At 41.1% G+C, this 18,143-nt stretch overlaps 1 protein-coding gene across 2 annotated transcripts in view; it reads right to left on the bottom strand.

The window, feature by feature from the left end:
* Window positions 1-18,143, bottom strand: part of GLIS1 (GLIS family zinc finger 1) — a 113,443-nt gene that overhangs the window by 37,518 nt on the left and 57,782 nt on the right. For both annotated transcript variants that reach the window (XM_037404837.1, XM_037404838.1), the window contains exons 3-4: window positions 5,251-5,412; window positions 1,711-1,821 (exon numbers count right to left, since the gene is read on the bottom strand). In XM_037404837.1, coding sequence (XP_037260734.1) covers window positions 1,711-1,821; window positions 5,251-5,412 — 273 coding nt within the window. The remainder of the gene's footprint in view (window positions 1-1,710; window positions 1,822-5,250; window positions 5,413-18,143) is intronic.

Below are 18,143 nucleotides of genomic sequence, written 5' to 3'. Positions count from 1 at the left end.
TGTCACAAAGAACTTGCTATTGCAAAATAACTTGGTGCCACAGTCAATCTTTTTTCTGTGGCCAATTACTGCTATGGCTTTCTGATTCTTACTCTCATGAAGATCTAAAGGTTGCTCTAGGGAAGCGTTGGGAATTTTGTGACCTGTGCTGTGGGAGGTGTGTGCACAGCACACCCTGTGGAACGTTCTAAAATAGAGAGCTGCAGTGAAACCACATGGCCAGATAATACAAAATTGGGCTTGAAAACTAGGCAGTCCTTTCCAGCTCTACCAAGCTAAAGAGAAGTTCTGACTGGACCCAATATATGGAGAAGCAGCAGACTGGACGGGTGCGGGCATTGGATGAGTGCTAGGCATGAATATTACTCCACGGCACAAAGCTCAGCATGTAATGGGTGTTTCTTGACTGACTATTTGAAATAACGTGCACAATTCTGAACACTGATATTGTAGGAACTGTTACTCAGACTGCATGCACCTGACACAGAGGAAGGTTACAGGAAGAAGTGGGGGACAGACAGCTGTCCTAGGAAAGTGGACTATAAGTTCAGACTGATGAATCTAGCCAAGTGAAAATTGTAGAAGAGGGGCAGCAGGGGGGAAGGAGTGTAAGACAGAGGGTATGGCTGGACAAATCAGTATGAACTTATCACAGTTGTATTCCAGCAGGATATTTAGGCCTTTTTGACATCCTTCTTACTCCTCCATGGCTCATGCCAAGTTCTGCAACTAAGATCACCTGTGTTCTCTTATTGTTTCTTCTCTCCACATGTTCCTCTCTTTGCTCTCTGGTACTTTGGTTCCAACCTTTGACATTTTTTCAAACTAGCTGCTCCCTAGCTCTATCTTGCCAGGCTGTCATTTCTGCTCTGTCCTCCATCCTTTAAACATGCTTTGCTGTCTCATCTGTGATGCTCTTGGTAGTGGCGAGGCAGCTGGGGGAAGACATCATTGCTGCTTATTGAACTAACTGTAAGTGTGCACTAAGGCTTGCATTCCTTTCCACTCCTGGGCTTGAAGTATGCTCATGGTCTGTTCTGTCACAGACCAGCTCTGTGGGGTCCCAATCATCTATTTACAAACTGTGTGTACAAATGTGTAATAATTAAGTGTCTGATCCTGGGCTGGTGTCCGTGAGCATCCCCATTTAATAATAAGTTCAGGATTTTGCCCACAGAAACCAAAATACTTATTTGAATCTAATACTAGTGAAAACATAACTACCAGTCTGGGTTTGGAATGATTTATAAATGCATTTTAAATACAGATGTGGTGGGAAAAGTGTGTGGGGGGTTCATTCTCAACTATTACAAGTGCTCCTTTCCCGACATTTCCATAGTATCTTGGTTTAGTTCCATTTGTGTTTTAGATGATCTGCCAACATGTACTTACTAGCTGATTGCAGAGACTCAATGCATGGCCAGTTTATGTGAATGACAGCAGAATTTGGGCTTGCGTATGAAAGATGAACAGGGAAGAAATGCTTGGAGAGAAAGTGGGGGGCAAACCAAAACCAGGGTGGTAGCCTTGAAAGTGCTAAGTGTAAGATGGACTGGTTAACAATAGTGATTAAAAAACAACAGGAAAATTAGCTCAACTTGTTTTCTTCTAGTGATATTGTAGAATAACTCTGATTTGAAAATATATAAACTAAAGGTAAATTCAAAATAACTGTATCAAGGAGATCTGGAGATGACTAGTGGGTCTTACCTTCTTACGCACCTGTTGTTCTTTGGCTGAATGAGCTTTCACATGTTTGCGCAGAGAGCTGGGGTCAGTGTAGCGTTTGGAGCAGCCAGGAATCTGACAGGCATAGGGTTTCTGTAAATGTGAGGAAAGGGAAAAGATTTCATATTCCTCTGCATCCCTACGATCAGCACACAGAGCGCCGAAGGATGGCAGTTTCTGTGAAACGCAGTGTTAAGCCTGTGCTGTTTGCTCTGTTTGCTGTTTCCACATTTGCTCTGTCTCCTCTGTGTACGCAACCAGACCTGATGCAAACAGAAGAACCACATTGATAGCTCTGGTTTTGCGCTCCGTGCAAGCACCGAGAGCACTTGACACATCTATACTCCGGCATGCTGGATATAGATTACTGGGCTGAGTTAAATGCTAGAGATGTAACTGGATGGGGTTTGAGAGCATTACTTTTTTTTCTAGATTTTACAGTAGACAAAATGATCATGAGATCACCCAGTATAGTTAAAAATATAGTAGCTCTGGTTTTGAGTTCTGATTTACGAAGTTTTTACAACAGCTCCATATGCAGCAGAGCAAAACCTGTGGCATAGCACACATTTGGTTTCCTTCATACCTCACCCCTCTTTTGAATAACAGCAGCAACGTCTTTCTTTTTATAACTCCTAACCAAACAACCTGCATCAAACATTAACATCTGAGCAAATCAATACAGAAAGAAAAATCCACTATTGTTGATTTTGTCGGGAAGACTTTCCAGCTGATTCTGGCATGTGGCAGAGCTTGCCACTTTTATGTAGCACAGTTTGAGCACTATCTCCTGGGAAAACCATCTGATTCTAGGCAGGCAGTTCCAGTGCTCTCTTCTCATAGGAAAATAAAATTAAAAATAAAAAAAGGATGCTCCAGTTTAACCGCTGATTCTGGAGTCCCAATGACTGAAAGCCTCATCAAGTTCTTCTCTTAGTTATGCCTAACTCCCAACAAATGAAACACTATCCCTGTGTTACAGTACAGCCACCAAATGAATGTGCAATTACCAACTGCAGCGAAGGGGCTCTGGTGCTTGTTATTAAGTAGCCGTCGACTTCAGTGATAGCGAAATAGCGCTGCCTGTCAAAGCTCACAAAGTTTTAAAGTCAAGTGGAACATTATTTTTTTCTGTTTTCTTGCCTCATCTGTCAACATTACCTTAGCCTTCTCACTTGGACTAGCAAGTCCTTTTGGAGTCTTACCAAAGTAGAAAACTGGTTTGTTGTGACCTCAGTGCCACATTCTTTAATCCCCAACTTGGTTTCAGAAAGACTATGCACAAAATGGAAAAAAACCCACCAGTTTTGGGGGAAGTGACTGAGAGGTCCTTTAAACAAGTTGCTGTGCTCCTGGAGGAGTGATGACATGCCCTTTTTACCACAGGGACAGACACGTTCCCTTTGTTCTGCGTCTACCCAGGAGAAGGATCTACTTCCAGATGATTTAGTAGAGATTCGATCAAACTAGCATACACTAGTAAGTCTCTGAAATGATTTGCAGATTCTCCTTTTGGAGAAGATAAATGATGGAGTGACCTACATTGAGCAGCTTTAAAACCAATTCCAAATGCACTCAATAAGGAATAAGCAGTCTATATAAACCCCTTTTCTTTGTAAGTACCTCCAGAGGATAAGTATTGCTGCTCTGTCCAGCCAGCAGGAAATTTCTGAAGGAATAATAAAATCATTCACCAATCCATGACCTTACAGGCTAACACCGCACCTACCCAGAAAGTTACAGGGCAGAGCAGATTTATTGAGAGTGTCTGGAACACAGAGAACTGACACCTGAGGAAAAAGTATGGAAAACTTTAACAAATCCCTTAGCAGAAAAACTAGCAGAGTATTTTTCACATCCTTGATGTCATTCAAATTAGTGATAGAATCATTCAACTTGGTGACAGGGAAACTAGACGAAAATCTGACTGCCCTTGAAAAGGTTTGTGGCTGTTTGCTTTGACATTCCAGGCAGTTACTCTGTCCACTGAGCTAACACAACGTGCAGTCTGCACAGTAGCACCATCCTGCAGCTCTGTTCCTTTTCACATTCACGTAAGCACACCATACAGTAAGCTAAACCACAGAACTTCAATTAAACCAGATAAGTGGAAGTTAGTTACTATGTTGTAGGACTACAGAAACATTTTTAAAGAACCTGCAACAGAATAGCATGGAGGTTATTTTTAGACACTTAAGAAAGTTAGAAAATGAGTACTGTACCTTTTTCCTGATTTATGAGCATTTCAGACAATAAAGACAGAGATAAAGGGAAAGGAAAAGAAAATAGAAAGTTAAGAGATTTGTCTTCAATAATGCACAGATCAACACATATAAGAATTTCTACTTATTTGAGTAACCATTTGAATTCTCCTCCAAAACTATAAACGGGATGCCATTTGTGCCTTTCGCTAATACAAAATATATATCTATTAGAGTCAAGCAGTTAAATTTCAAAACTGTGCACCCAGTTTAGTATATCCACTTTCAAAAGAGACGCATTTTTTAACTAATTACAAATTCAAATATCTCAGGTTGACTCTCAAATAAATAAAACATTGTTATTGTAAGTGTGCTTTGGTTTGGAAAATGTGACTGACTCGCTTCTCTTACTTGTTTGTTTTTGCAAGGCATAATGTACATTAGACATTCCTTAATGCTGCACTGTCTGAAATGTGTAACTGCTTAAAAAGTAAATATCAATTAAACTCAAAAGTTCTGCCCCATAAACACTTGGCCAAACGTTAAACCATACATTCACTTCTTTGAAAAAGACAAAGGAACAAGTCTGCCTGCTATTCTTTAGAAGCTTTATGCTGAGGACTTAACTGGTCTGCAAAGTTGTGTACTTACTTTCCTTCCCCATAATAGGGTGATTTAATTTTATTGGAGCCAAAGACACGAGACAGGCTCCCATCTTCTCTGCAAGGCAAGTGAGAAGACTTGTACAGTTAAGCCAGAATCTACCAACTGTACATAAGGAAAGAATTTGTTTCTTACAGTTAATTCTGATAGTGGGCACTTAACAAATTTCATATAGTTATGAAATAGAAGCATTTTACCTTTACAAAATTACACCCAAAACTGAGATGCATTTACCTTCCACTGAGACGTCTGAACTGCATTCAGAACAGACGCTACTGAAGCAACACAGGACCGGAAGCAGGACAATGACACACATTTAGTACAGCAGCAATGACTCAGCATTCACTCACACTGTACCTTATTCTACTACTGCCTCCTTTTACTGGAAGAAGAACAATGGGAGAGTTTGCTGAGTAACTTGCTCCTGAGCAACTTATTCCTCAGCATGAGTGAGACAGATGAATTGGCTTTTCTGTGATCAAGATTTTTTCATTTCTCAAAGCACATACAATTCAAAACAGAAGTACAGTTTCTTATAGCTGAGTTTTCCAAGGCTTTTTTTTATGAAAAGAAAAAGTCACCCTCCAGTTGCAGAACTGATTGTGTACAAGGACCATTGGAAAACTCAGTGCCACTCTCAGTATGAAATCATGCTTACGGTATCCAGGTGTGTTCGCTGATGCTTTGCCCGGTCACTGGAGTTGCTGAAAGCTTTCTGGCAGCCAGGATGCTGACACAGGTATGGCTTCTCCCCAGTATGACTCCGGAGGTGAATCTTAAGGTTCTCAAGCCTAGAAAATGCCTTGTTGCAACCTTCAAACTGAAAAATGTCATAAAAAATTGTTGTAAAGTACTATTAAATAAACCATGTACAGCCACAATGAGAACAGTGTAAGATCCAAGTTGGACATGCAATAAATCAACCAACATTCAAACATCTGTTGAAATTTATGGATGAAACACAACATTTTGTGCTGTTCATTTAATCTGTCACTGAAGACATGGTGTGTAGCTCAATAATAATACAAGGGTTATAAATATCTCACATGTTCTGTCTGAAGTACTAAATGCTTAAAAGACATGGTGTCAGAACAGAAAATCTAAAGAACAAGTGTTCTGATGAGTTCTCTTAAGATGTTAATTGGCACAGGAACCACTGTGGGCAATAACAATTAGCTACTACAGACGGAGAGCAAGAGAAGCTATTTGTGGCGGGTTAGAACCTGGTTTCAGATGTCTGAAATACTATACACCGCAGCAGATGAGCACAGACTATTACAAGAAGACCTGATCCATTTGAAGATCAATCCAAAGGAACTCTGCTGTTATTCTGCACCCTTTTCTTTACTAGCCGTATCATTCAGATCTGTTCTCAGCATTTATACAGCCAGTAACCTGAGCAATTCTGATTTGTTAAGCACCCGTTTCATTAGGGAACTCAGTAATAAAATGCTGCATAGCATTCATAACACAAGTCACTGTTTCAAGTTAAATTGGAATAAATAAATAAATAAATGAAATTTCCAGCTACTAGGCCAAGGGAAAGGTGTTTCGTATTGCTCACTGATAAGTTTCAGTGTTACAGACAACAGGCGACTGCAGTGGAGGTACTGTCTCTAGGACGGGCTTAGGGAGCAAACTCAGGTGAGCACAAACACATGCCTGTGCAAATTCATGCACTAGCAAACCCCTAAAATGCACTCACTATACACTATACAAATACCTACATGCACACATACTCACAGTATGCATACGCTTTGCCCACTCTACATTGCAGCCTCATGGCACTGCAGGTCTTCTGGTGTCTCTATACAGATAAAAATCTGACTCCTTTATGATTCAAGATCTCAAAAATGTATTTGAGAAACACAACCCAATTCACCTTCATATCAACACTAACCACGACTCTGAAAGAAGGTAGTTGTATCTTCAAACCACTACTTCTGGAAGCCGGATTTTTTTGCATGATTCTTGTATGTAAGAAGTGAAATCCTGGCCCTCACAAAATTAGCGAATGCTCTGTCACCTCCTTCTGCTGAGTCAAGATTTTGTTCAGCAGCTTTCCATTCTCTAGCTGTGGTTTCTCAGATGGCATCACAGAAATTACCTCTTGCCAATCCCTGACACATTCTATTTGTTACACATATACCTCTTATATACATTGGTGTATGTGTAACAACCTTCTGACTCAGCTGTTGCATCCAGCGTTGCAGGCAGAGGGATGGGAAGGGAGAGCAGATGCAGATGGAGCCTAGAAAATGCTGTAAACCTGATCTGGTGCCTGACAAAGGCAATTAAAACTACTGATGGGAAAAGGTGCATCACATCCTGCTCAGACAAGTGTGTTTTAAGTACTTCAACGCAGTGAACAAAGTGATCTGGATTCTCCAGCTAGCACTTCATTCTGCAGGCTATGTTCCGTCTGCGGATGCAGATCAGCTCTGCGCACTACAAATTAAACACACCATCGCACTCCGACATACAGGGGGTTTCCTGGCAGACTGCAAATTTCTGCCTTTCTCACTCACTCACACATGAAAAGATCACTATGGCTTTTACTGCCCTAAACATTTTACTGCCTGGGCAGATATTTGATCTGTCTGAATGGCATATTTGGGTCTATGTGTGCAGACAACTATCTGATATGTATATATTTCCCTCTTTCCCCATCACAACTATTGTGATAGATCCACAGAGTGACCTGGAGACATGCAGTCTATGTCTTCAGAAGTTTGTTTGGCCATTTGTTTGACTCCCCTCTGAGCGCTTGAGCTGGTGCAGGGAGGCAGGGAAGTTTTGGAAGTGATCAAGCCACCAAGGCTTAAAAATAAGCAAACTTTCTTCTTGATCATCACTAAAAATCTGGCAAGAATTCAGAACGAAGCAATCTAAAATGTGCAAATATGCTGAAGTCCATGAAAAATAAAGCAGTTTGGCAAATCCCTACTTCTCATAAGACATTCCATAAAGCCAGTCTCTGGCAAATGGAGTGAATGTTCTGAGCTCCTAAAGACCACTTGTTTCTTCTCTGTTCCCCTGCTTGCTCTCCTCTCTTCTCCTCTCCCTACCTTTCTTTGGTCTCCTTTGATTAATGTTGTGTCCAAAATGTCACATCATCCCCTTCAAACTATTATCCTTCTCATTTTCAGTGCAACAGACCATCTCTCCTCAGTTTTAATTACCAATATATAACCACAAGGTAGGGTGAGAATCAGACCCAGAGTCTACAAAATTATTTTGCAGTTCAGCTCTGCAACTTCATTCACCTAAATCCCACATTAGCAGGAAGACCAAGCTTTTCCCTTCAGTTGTTCATGCTATCCCCTTCATAGCTCCCATTCCGTCCCGCCTACCTGAGCAGACTCTCTCCTGACTCTGTCACGAGCCCTTTTTACATGCTCCACTCCCCTCTGTAAAGGAGTTTCTGGTTCTCACATACAGGCATCAAAAAACCCAGCCCAGAAGGACATGATAAATATTCCTTGTTATTGGGTCTTCAGGACACTTTGTACCCTGCTGGCACCAGAATCACTACAGTGACACTCCACAAGATCCTTCTTGTCTCCATGTTGTCTCAGGTCTGAAGATCTGCTAGGTCACAGAAGTAATTTCACAGCCATTCAGGCACAAATGGAGGATCACAGAGTTATAGAATCATAGAACAGTTTGGGTTGGAAGGGACCTTTAAGGCCATCTAATCCAACCCCCCGCAGTGAGCGGGGACATCTTCAACTAGATCAGGTTGCTCAGAGCCCCATCCCCTGACCTTGAATGTTTCCAAGGTTGGAACATCTACCACCTCTCTGGGCAACCCCTGCCAGTGTTTCACCACCCTCACAGTAAAAAATTTTCTCCTTATATCTAGTCTGAATCCGCCCTTTTTTAGTTTAAAACCATGACCCCTTGTCCTATCATTATAGACCCTGATAAAAGGTTTGACCCCATCGTTCTTATAAGCCCCCTTCATGTACTCAAAGGCTGCAATAAGGTCTTGCCAGAGTCTTCTTTTCTCCAGGCTGAACTCTCCCAGCCTTTCCTCACAGGAGAAGTACTGTGGCCCCCTGATCATTTTTGTGGCCTCCTCTGGGCCTGCTCCAACAGGTCAGTGTGTTTCCTGTGCTGAGTGCTCCAGACTGGATGCAGCGCTCCAGGTGGAGTCTGGCCAGAGCGGAGCAGAGGGGCAGAATCATCTCCCTCGCCCTGCTGGCCACGCTGCTTTTGATGCAGCCCGGGATACAATTGGCCTTCTGGGCTGCGAGCACACATTGCTCATCCAGCTTTTCATCCACCAGTACCCCCAAGCCCTTCTCGGCAGGGCTGCTCTCAGTCCCTTCATCTCCCAGCCTGTACTGATATTAGGGGTTGACTCTAACCAGGTGCAGGACCCTGGACTTGGCCTTCTTGATCATTATGAGGTTCACACGGGCCCACTTCTGGAGCTTGTCTAGGTCCCTGAGGCGTGTGTCAGCTGCATCACTCAGCTTGGTGTCGTCTACGAACTTGCTGAGGGTGCACTCGATCCCACTGTCTGTGCCACTGATGAAGATACTAAACAGTACTGGTCCCAGTACAGACCCCTGAGGGACACCAGTTGTCACCAGCCTCCAGCTGGACATTAAGCTATTGACCACTACCCTCTGGATACGAGCATCCAACCAGTTCCTCATCCACTGAATAGTCCACCCACCAAATCCGTATCTCTCCAGTTTAGGGAGAAGGATCTTGACCATCAGAATGTTCTTTCTAATGGATTACCAGTCTTCAGCTTCATATCTACAGCCTAATGCAAAGTAGGAAAGTATGCAGAATAATCCAAACTAATTAAAGGTCCAGCTCCATTCTCATTGATGTCAGTAGCAAAAATTCCAATGGCAAATGTCCTAAAACATCTAAACATAAGCTTAATTTAAAACACATGAAAGCACATATGTTTAAGAGTTGCTGGATCGAGACTTTAGGAAGAGAAGGAACAGGCCCTACCATAAATGCTCAGAGCTACAATGTAAGCACCAAGACTCAAACAAATACGGACTTATTATCTTTTTACTGTGGTCAACAGCCTTTTTTTGGTACTAACATATAATCCAAAGGTCTAATGCTTTCAGCAGTAAAGTTCCTCCAATACCACTGATGCCTGGACTTTAAAGGCTCTTCTTATTTATACTATTCCCTAATTTATATTATTTATATTATCGAGCTCTATTAAGTTAGATAACAGATAGTGGGACAGTTACAATGCTGTGATTAATTCAGTCTAAACATGTAAGGTGGAAGAATGCACTGGCAAAGAGAATGATACGGTGCCAAGGCTCCTATCTTCAAGGAGGCAGGGTTGGCTAAACAGGAAAAAAACCAATGGAAAAGTCAAGAACTTTGCTGGGAAGTGATGAGAAGGGGGGAAGGTGAGATATAAAGGTGAAGGTGAAAGGCCTGAGAGGGAAGGAGGAAAGGAGGTGGTACAAAGCGCTGAGAAGCATGGGGTTGGGAGAATCCACCCAGAGCGGCAGAAAGGTCTTTACTTTGAATGACTCCAGGAAAACCTATTCCAACTCTGTTACTTCTTGCTGGATCTGCTGCCTGTGTCCCTTGCAGTTTTTCCCTACAAGTCCACATGAGGAAACAGCATTGCCTCCCTAAAGTGGAATTGTCTCCCTTGTACAGATTGTACAAGGACAAGATAACTTAAACTGGATTGCTGAGAGACTGTGTTAGGATGACTTTGCAAGGTAATGCTTGGGCTTCATGGCTACTCACCAACACTTTTAACCCTTCCACCTACACTTGCTGCTTGGAGTGCATTTCTATTTATATATACACTAAATAAAAGTACTTGTGGAGAAACGGGGTGCTCATTCTCCTTTTCAAATAACCTCCAGAAAGACCCATCAATCCCACAAGTGTCTCAGCTTCAACTACAAAGAACAAATGTTCAATTTCAAAAGGGCTATAGGATGGTAAGAGCTATTTGATCAATTGAGAAGGCTACTTATAGTATCTCCCAGACATCTGGTCCCAATGTGTCACTGCTTAATCCTACAATCTTAAACATTTTGTTGACGTTTGATGCCTGGGATAACTCTAACAAACGCTGCATGATCCTCAAAGTCTGTAAATGTCAACAGAGCTCTTAAACAAGTTCATCATAAAAATAATAATTATATTACAATTATTTATTGTGAGATTGTTAATGTGTGCTTCAGACACTGCTATGCTACACAGATTTGAGCGCAGACACAAAACAATGCCACATGATTACAGTAAATAGCATGATGCAATTATTGGATTTTATAACTACTGCCGCTTTTAGAATAGCGCTTCTACCAGGAAAAACTATGTTGTGGAAATTTATGGGACTAAATTAGTTGACTACCATATGGAAATACACGTGTTATCTTTATTTTACACTAAAATCTCACCGGAGTGTAACTGCAGCAATACCATGCATTTGAAAGGCACATTTATGAAAACACTACATTATCTCACAGTGATCTGAATACATCACAACTTCCTAACAAAACACTTCAACAACTGTAATTGCTTAAAATGCTTTTTCTTTGCTTCCACATTATACTCTGAATGCACCTGAGAATGTTGCCGTGCAGAAATAACAGCATATTCTCATGAGAGTTTATATTATCAAATGTTTGCCATTTTCATAAGCATATTTAATCACAGTCATGTCTAGAATATCTGTCAGTGGTACAGATCAGAAGAAATAAACTATAAACTAAACAGCTCAGACCATAAGGTGAAGCAATAACTGACATTTTCTTAGGAAATGAGTTATGACTGAAAAAGAGAAGCCTTCACAGTTGTAGTGCTAAATAGGTCCAGTGTGCCATTAGAGAAAGCTCATTAATATACACCTCTGCTCTCTGCTGCAAGATCAGTTAAACAAGCTGCCTTTTATTTATAGACCTAAAAGGGAAAGAGCAGGTCATATTGGCTGCTGACATCTCAGACAGCCTACAGATGGAAAACCCAAAACATTTCATTCCAAAGCATTTAATACTATCAATAGGAAATCTTATGTCTGGTCAAAACATCTACAAGCCTTATGAACATTGTGAAATGTTCTTTCTTCCCAACTGATTACAAAATCGCTAACATTTTATTGAAAAACATGTTAGGAGAAAAAGGATCCTGTACGGATATGTATCCTTTCTGGAGGGGAGGAAATAATCACACTGCTCTTAAATAGCATCTGTGTTTTATAGCACACTGAGTCTAATGTTGGGGACATGGCAGGAAGCATACAAGGCTCCAAACTGTTATGAATGTCAGTAGCTTAAGCACATGAGTTGTCCTACCCAACACAGAACCAAAATGTCTGATTTGGTGCTTTGTTTTTCCTAGCTAACTCCTGATCGGATTAGTTTTTAATTCTCTATTGTAGCTACAGTGTAAAGCCCTGATCCTGCAAATACTTGCGCATGACTAACAGGACTCATGCAAGGCGTTTTATTAAACTCAACAGAACTATTTGTGGACACAAAAAGCAACCCATAGGACTGAGCGCTCAACTTCCTAAAGAATCCTCGTTCATATAGCCAGACTTATATTTACAGATTTAAATTGTTAGAAGCTGCTTTTTTTCTGTTGTGGTAACAAAAGAATGAAAGGTACCTGTAACAGAAAAAGGACCTGCCCATTTCTATGGGTTTGGGTTTTTTTTAAAGTCTGAATAATTTGTTTGCAAAGTGACACTTCTACATGATATTAATTATGAGTCCTGGGAAAAATTGCTTGTACTTGTTTTATTTCTATTATAAAAAAGCATTTAAGGCTTTAGCCAGACTATTGTACAGTTGCTGGTGAGTACAAGAAGAAAAGGTAAAAAGGTTCAGAACAGGAAAAAGAAAAAAATCTAGAAAAGTAAGCCACAGTACAAATGCAGCTACCATTTGTTAGCAACACGCTGTACACCAGCAGTCCATTTTTCTTTATGCTGTTAGACAGTTTGCATGTTTCCTAATTAACATGAAACTGGGAAATGCTAATACACTGAAAATCCTGGAGGAGGTGTTTGATCTGCGTATGTCACTGAATTAAACAAGACTTTGGGTTGTCTCTTTTATTTCAATTTTATGAATTTTATAAGCCCCTAAGTCTGCATTCCTGAACCCCCCCTCTGGCAGTACCAGGAGTTATGGGTGTGCGAGGAATGCAGACCTGGCCCACTAAAGGTGTAACAACAGACTCATTTAAGTCATGAGGCTTTCAAGAGCAACCAGGTCTGATTCTGCATACGAGGTAATTTCCACACACAAACAGACTACTCTGACTGCAAAATCCAACCACCTGCCTGCCAACATCCCCTGAGATGGGATTCCTCCACTCTCACTGCACTGTCTAAAAAATGAACGTCCTCCTTGTTTGAGCTCCCCGAGTCCTAGCGGATGGCAGGTCAGCCCAGCATGAGGTCGGCAGCTAGGAGAGCTCAGCGGGATGCATCCTGCTTGGCAGGTGCCTGGCCCTCTCCCCGGCTACAGAGGCAGCCTAGACTTGACTTCAGGGCTTTGTCTTTTTCAAGATAGTTGTTCCTGAGTATAGCGGGCATTACACGTGAGCTCTGCCCATCATCACTCAAGGTCTGCTGTCATACCGAGTGCAGAGGACCAGCTCGGCAGGACAGGCCTTGAGCCTTAGCCTGGCTCTAAGTGGCACTGGCATGTTTTCACTCTCAAAAGTCTTGCTCACGTAATTGTAAATTATCATCTGTCCAACAAAGGGCTAAATGTTGTTCAAAGCACTGAAATAGTCATACATTTATTTCTTCTAATACCAGTAGGTCAGGCACTTCAGTTACCACTTCAGTGAGCAAACAGAGCTTTCCATACATTTTCCAGCAACCCCCAAAATATCCGGGAAACTATCAGAGCATCCTATCATTTTCACAAGTCCTCACTGTTAGTCTTAAAATTCTTTTTAGCAATCCTTGTTTAATCAAGTAGAAGCATCAACATTTGTCAGAACAGGGGTACTTGCATTTATTTGCTGCAAAATACAACAATGAAGCAGGAAAGTTTGGGATATCTTACTATCGGCAGCATGACAGCCACAAATTTTGCCATAAGGTTTTACTAAATATGTCATTTGGAAACCAAACAATTTTCTGAAACCTCATTACAGCTGGACTGAATGCAGTATTATGGCTTGCAGGCAAAAATAACATTGCATGGAGCAACATTGTAAAAAACAAAATGTAAAATTCATATGGTCATGTAGTAAGCAAAGACAACACCCCTCCTGAAATCTACATGTCAGTCCCTTTATTTCCTCACATGTAATTGGGAAATTATTATTTATTTGGGATTTTCTGAATAGCTTGCAAGCTATTTGAAATTAAAGGACAACACACAATCCAAGATTTGCTGCTCCAGTATCTAAAGCCAGATCTGCTTGTTTTGGGGACAAAATGAAGATTGAAGAAAATCAATTAAAAACCCTCCCCAGCTGTGCCAGCAAAAAAAACACAAATAAAATTAAAATGCTTCCCTCCAGTTCTTTTTAATTTTTTTTAACAAAAAGTATAGGTTACTACACATACTTCAAAAACTTGTTCCTCTGGACCAGTAAGTCGTTGTCTTACCTCACTCTCCCAGGAAACATTTCAGTTCCAGTTTGCGTATTTACACCTATCTCAGCTGAAACATCACTGTAATTCTGTCCTACGCTCTTGCCTACGTCTTTGCATTCTGGTCCACATTTCAGTCACATTTTTAATTAACAGTCTGTGCTTTTGGTCTGGGAGGCAAGTTACACTGAAAACAGTTCTATACAGACTGCACCTCACTGACATGCAAGATGGAATAGGTGCTTATAATTTACTTGGAGGTGTAAGAGTTTGCAATTTAGGAGTGAAGAATTAATTTGCTTAAGATAATGAATGCAGCCCCAGGACACAGGGAGAATCCATTATAGTTTATGTAGACTAACCAGTTGGGGGGGGGAGAAGAATTAAGGAGAGGACAACAGCAAGAAGAAAAAAAAGTCACTACAAAAGGAAAAAAAAACCCACCCCGAAACTTATGGCTGATTAGCATAGTGTAGCATCTTAAAAGGCCAAAATACCACATGTGTGGCATGTTACAAAAGAAGATTAAAATAAAGGAAAAAATATCCAGAGAACCATGAAGTCTCAAAACATCTGGAGTTTTATAGTAACAAGGAGGAAAAAATCAAAAACGTAATTGAAAAAAGTCCACTGTGATACATTATTGTACAATGAAGCTTAATGGAACTGAAAGGAGAAGAGATGAAAAGGCAAAATAAGCGAAGGGGGGAGAAATAAAAGAAACAAGAAAAAGCATTTATATTTTAAAGATGTCACTGAGGGGTTTTATCCCAGTTATTAAAAATTACACACCCTGCTTCTGTAAGCTGTTCTGTTATGTGTTGAGCACTCTCTATCAGCGTACAACATTCATGCATGCTGGGGAATTCATCAACCCTTTTGTACCCAGTGTAGGGGCACTTTATGCTCCTGATCTTTGAGAGACATCTGCAAAGAGAATGGCAGAAAAACTGCCTGTCCTGGCTTATATTCTGAATCCAATGGGAGATCTGAAGAGAGGCAGGACAAACATGTAAATGAAAAATGTTTGCTACAAACAATGCACACATTCAGGAATTAAGCAAACAATCTTAAGCTGTTATATTGGCACCAGGCACTAGAATCAACTGTAACTGAAACACTCAGAATGTATTCACTAACAAACATTATATGGAAAAGCAAAATGAAAAACTTCCCTCTTTTTTCATATTTTTCTGGTTTTTTTAATGAACCAGTAAAAGAAGAGAAAGATCCACACATAGTCCAGTCTGCCTTTATAACATGCCCACAGTGCGTCCATGAACAGGAAGGGTTTCCAATGCGCCACAGGCACGAACATCCTGGATTAGGTCTGTGCTGTGTCTGTCCTCAGTCAGAAAGATTTGAGACAAGCATGTGCCAAACCCTGTCTGTTAAAAAGTACGGTGTAATCTGGCAACAGTGAGTGTCCATCCTAATTTCCCACTTGTCCCCAGACTACTATTTTTTTTTTAATCCTGGGAAACCCAGCTTATATCTTTGTCAAGGCCAATAAATAAATATGTTTTAGAGTCATGGCTTGTCACATCATCACAGCTAACAAAGCGGCTCCTGTCCTTGGCAGATCAAACACAGGAGGATCCTGTGGGTGAAAACTGATCTACGGCTGGAAATTGCTCGCTACAGCTCACTAAACCAGTCAACCACAACCAAATTCTCTGTTAGAAAAGATGAAAATTAGCAGCAAGGTAACTCTCCACCTACCTATGTGGTTTATTGTTGCAAATAAGTTTTTGTGTGTGGTTCAACATAGATCATTATTTTTCCTCACAAAATCTGTTTCACAAAGTGAATAGCTTTATTGCTGGGTTTTTCTTCTGTTTCAGATAGGGTGGGGGTTTTTATCTTAAAAGGTATTGTCTTCATACTCTACCTGTATTCATTTCCACATGCACATACTGCACATACTGGAGCTTTTATCTGAAATTGTTGTTTCTAAAGATCAGCTAAGAACAAAGCTTCCCTGCAAAAAGGTGCATGAAATGTTCAACGCTGGAATCTTTAAACAAAGTGGTAAGAAGGACATACAAATTTCTCCAGGGCTCTTCTTCGCAAGGGAGTAGACAACTCAGTGGGATTTTCTGTGCTCAGAAGGCTCCTGATCTTTTATGTGCCATGCTGGGCCAATTTGATTATCCATAAATGAAGACTGAGGTTCAGCCTGCAATCCAAGGAAGGCAAGGGATCTGCTAAGACGTATGTGATTATGCCCAATGCTTTCTCACGTGTAGAACTGAGCTCTGGCAAAAAGCCCTACAAGAGCTACTGGTGAACCACCAGGAAAGAGAGATTGCACAATGTGGTGGGAGCTTGTTACCATCTCAGGGCTGTTACTTTATTCTGCTTTTTCTCATCCCCTGGTTGTGGAGCAGCACCTCAAGAGACATGGCTCCTCCTTCACCCACTGACCCACTGCAGTCACGCTACAACAGAACCCCCCAAGGTGACTTTACACTGGGAGAGCTGGAGGGTAACAACGTGGAGAAGAATCATTTTCTCTTCCTGAGAGAACAGGCTTTCTTCCCTACAAATGAGAAACTTCTCCTCATTTCACCCGAAGTCATTAATTTCAGTCTTGCAGTGTTTTCATTTCATCTTGTGTAGCCATGCTCATTACATGAAAGAAAACTGGTGAGATGTATTCTGAGGAAAATGGCTCCGAGACCTCACCTCTTTAAAAGGAAGTCAGCTTTCCAGCTTTGCCAAAATCAAATCAGTGTCTAGGCTTGGTTGGGCACTGCATTGTTGGAAGAGCCACGGTTTAGAGTGTGGTAACACAGTTCTGGTTTTGTACTTTGTAAATGACTACCATGCTTCAGCTCAGCCGCAGCTATGGTCCATACCTAATCTCCTTCTCTCTGGTAAATCCAATAAAACATAAGGCCTTCTGTTAGAGGCTGAGCTCACTCCTATTACCTCACACTTCCTTGTGCTAATTGCACGCGCTTCAACAGTTGCACTGGCTGATGCACGCCAACCTGTGAAGCAATTATATTGGATTCTGTGCCTAAGCCTCCAAAGGAGAGGTTAAATCCAGACCGCGCTAATGGACACCTCAAATCTATGGCTACTTTTCACTCATGGTGACTTACTACATCCTAGCACACTGAACTAGTGTGGGTAGTTACAATCTTCACCAAACCCTGCTCCAGTTTTAAGTGGCGAAGTTGCCTTCTAAAGTCTATTGTGAAGATGAGCTCTCTGCTGAAGAGCAGAACGCATGGCAGCAGTGCCAGGTCCCTTCGTTCTCTATAGCACTGTGGGATCCTTTGCATAAAAGGCAGTATAGCAATGTTCTTTTCTCAATAGCACTTAATGTTTTCCCACAGTCTTATTGTTTACAGGGAGTTTAGCAAGTCACTTCACTAATTTAAAATAGATTGTATCCCACATGGGTGGATAACAATAACACATATTGGTGAATCATATGGCTTTCAAATGATATGTATGAAAAAGAAGTGCTACACATATTGTCTGAAATTTTATTGTGTGAAACCACAGCACTTAGCTCCCTACCAGCTGTGTCAACAATTCACTGTAATAAACTAATACAATATAGAATAACAGCAAGGTTAGTTCGAAAAATGAAAAGCCAAGATTAAAAAAAATGCAACAAGAAAATGCAAATGAATACAGATGAACAGTGTTTCAGGTGGGAATAACCAGCCTTGCAAATGACACAACCTCACAAAATTTAGATTCTTTGCTTATCTAGGTTGCCATCTAGAAGCCTAAGAGGAAAAGTGATTAAATGGATGAAATTATTTCTAAAAGAGAAGAAGAGCAGGTTTTGGTATCCGAGGAACCTGGTGTGTTAGACTGCACAACCACTGCAGAAGCAGTTTGTCTCACCACAAACTACACATGCAGGGTCAGCTTTAAAATGAAAGAAGAGTGAGAATCTTTCCTGGACTTTGTTTCCTAGATTCAGATCAGCCTCATATCCATGCTGACTC

Source organism: Falco rusticolus, chromosome 11 (genome assembly GCF_015220075.1).
Source record: "Falco rusticolus isolate bFalRus1 chromosome 11, bFalRus1.pri, whole genome shotgun sequence".
NCBI classification, from domain to species: domain Eukaryota; kingdom Metazoa; phylum Chordata; class Aves; order Falconiformes; family Falconidae; genus Falco; species Falco rusticolus.
The sequence above is the reverse complement of the archived record's forward strand: the minus strand, read 5'-3'. Positions and strand labels throughout refer to the sequence as shown.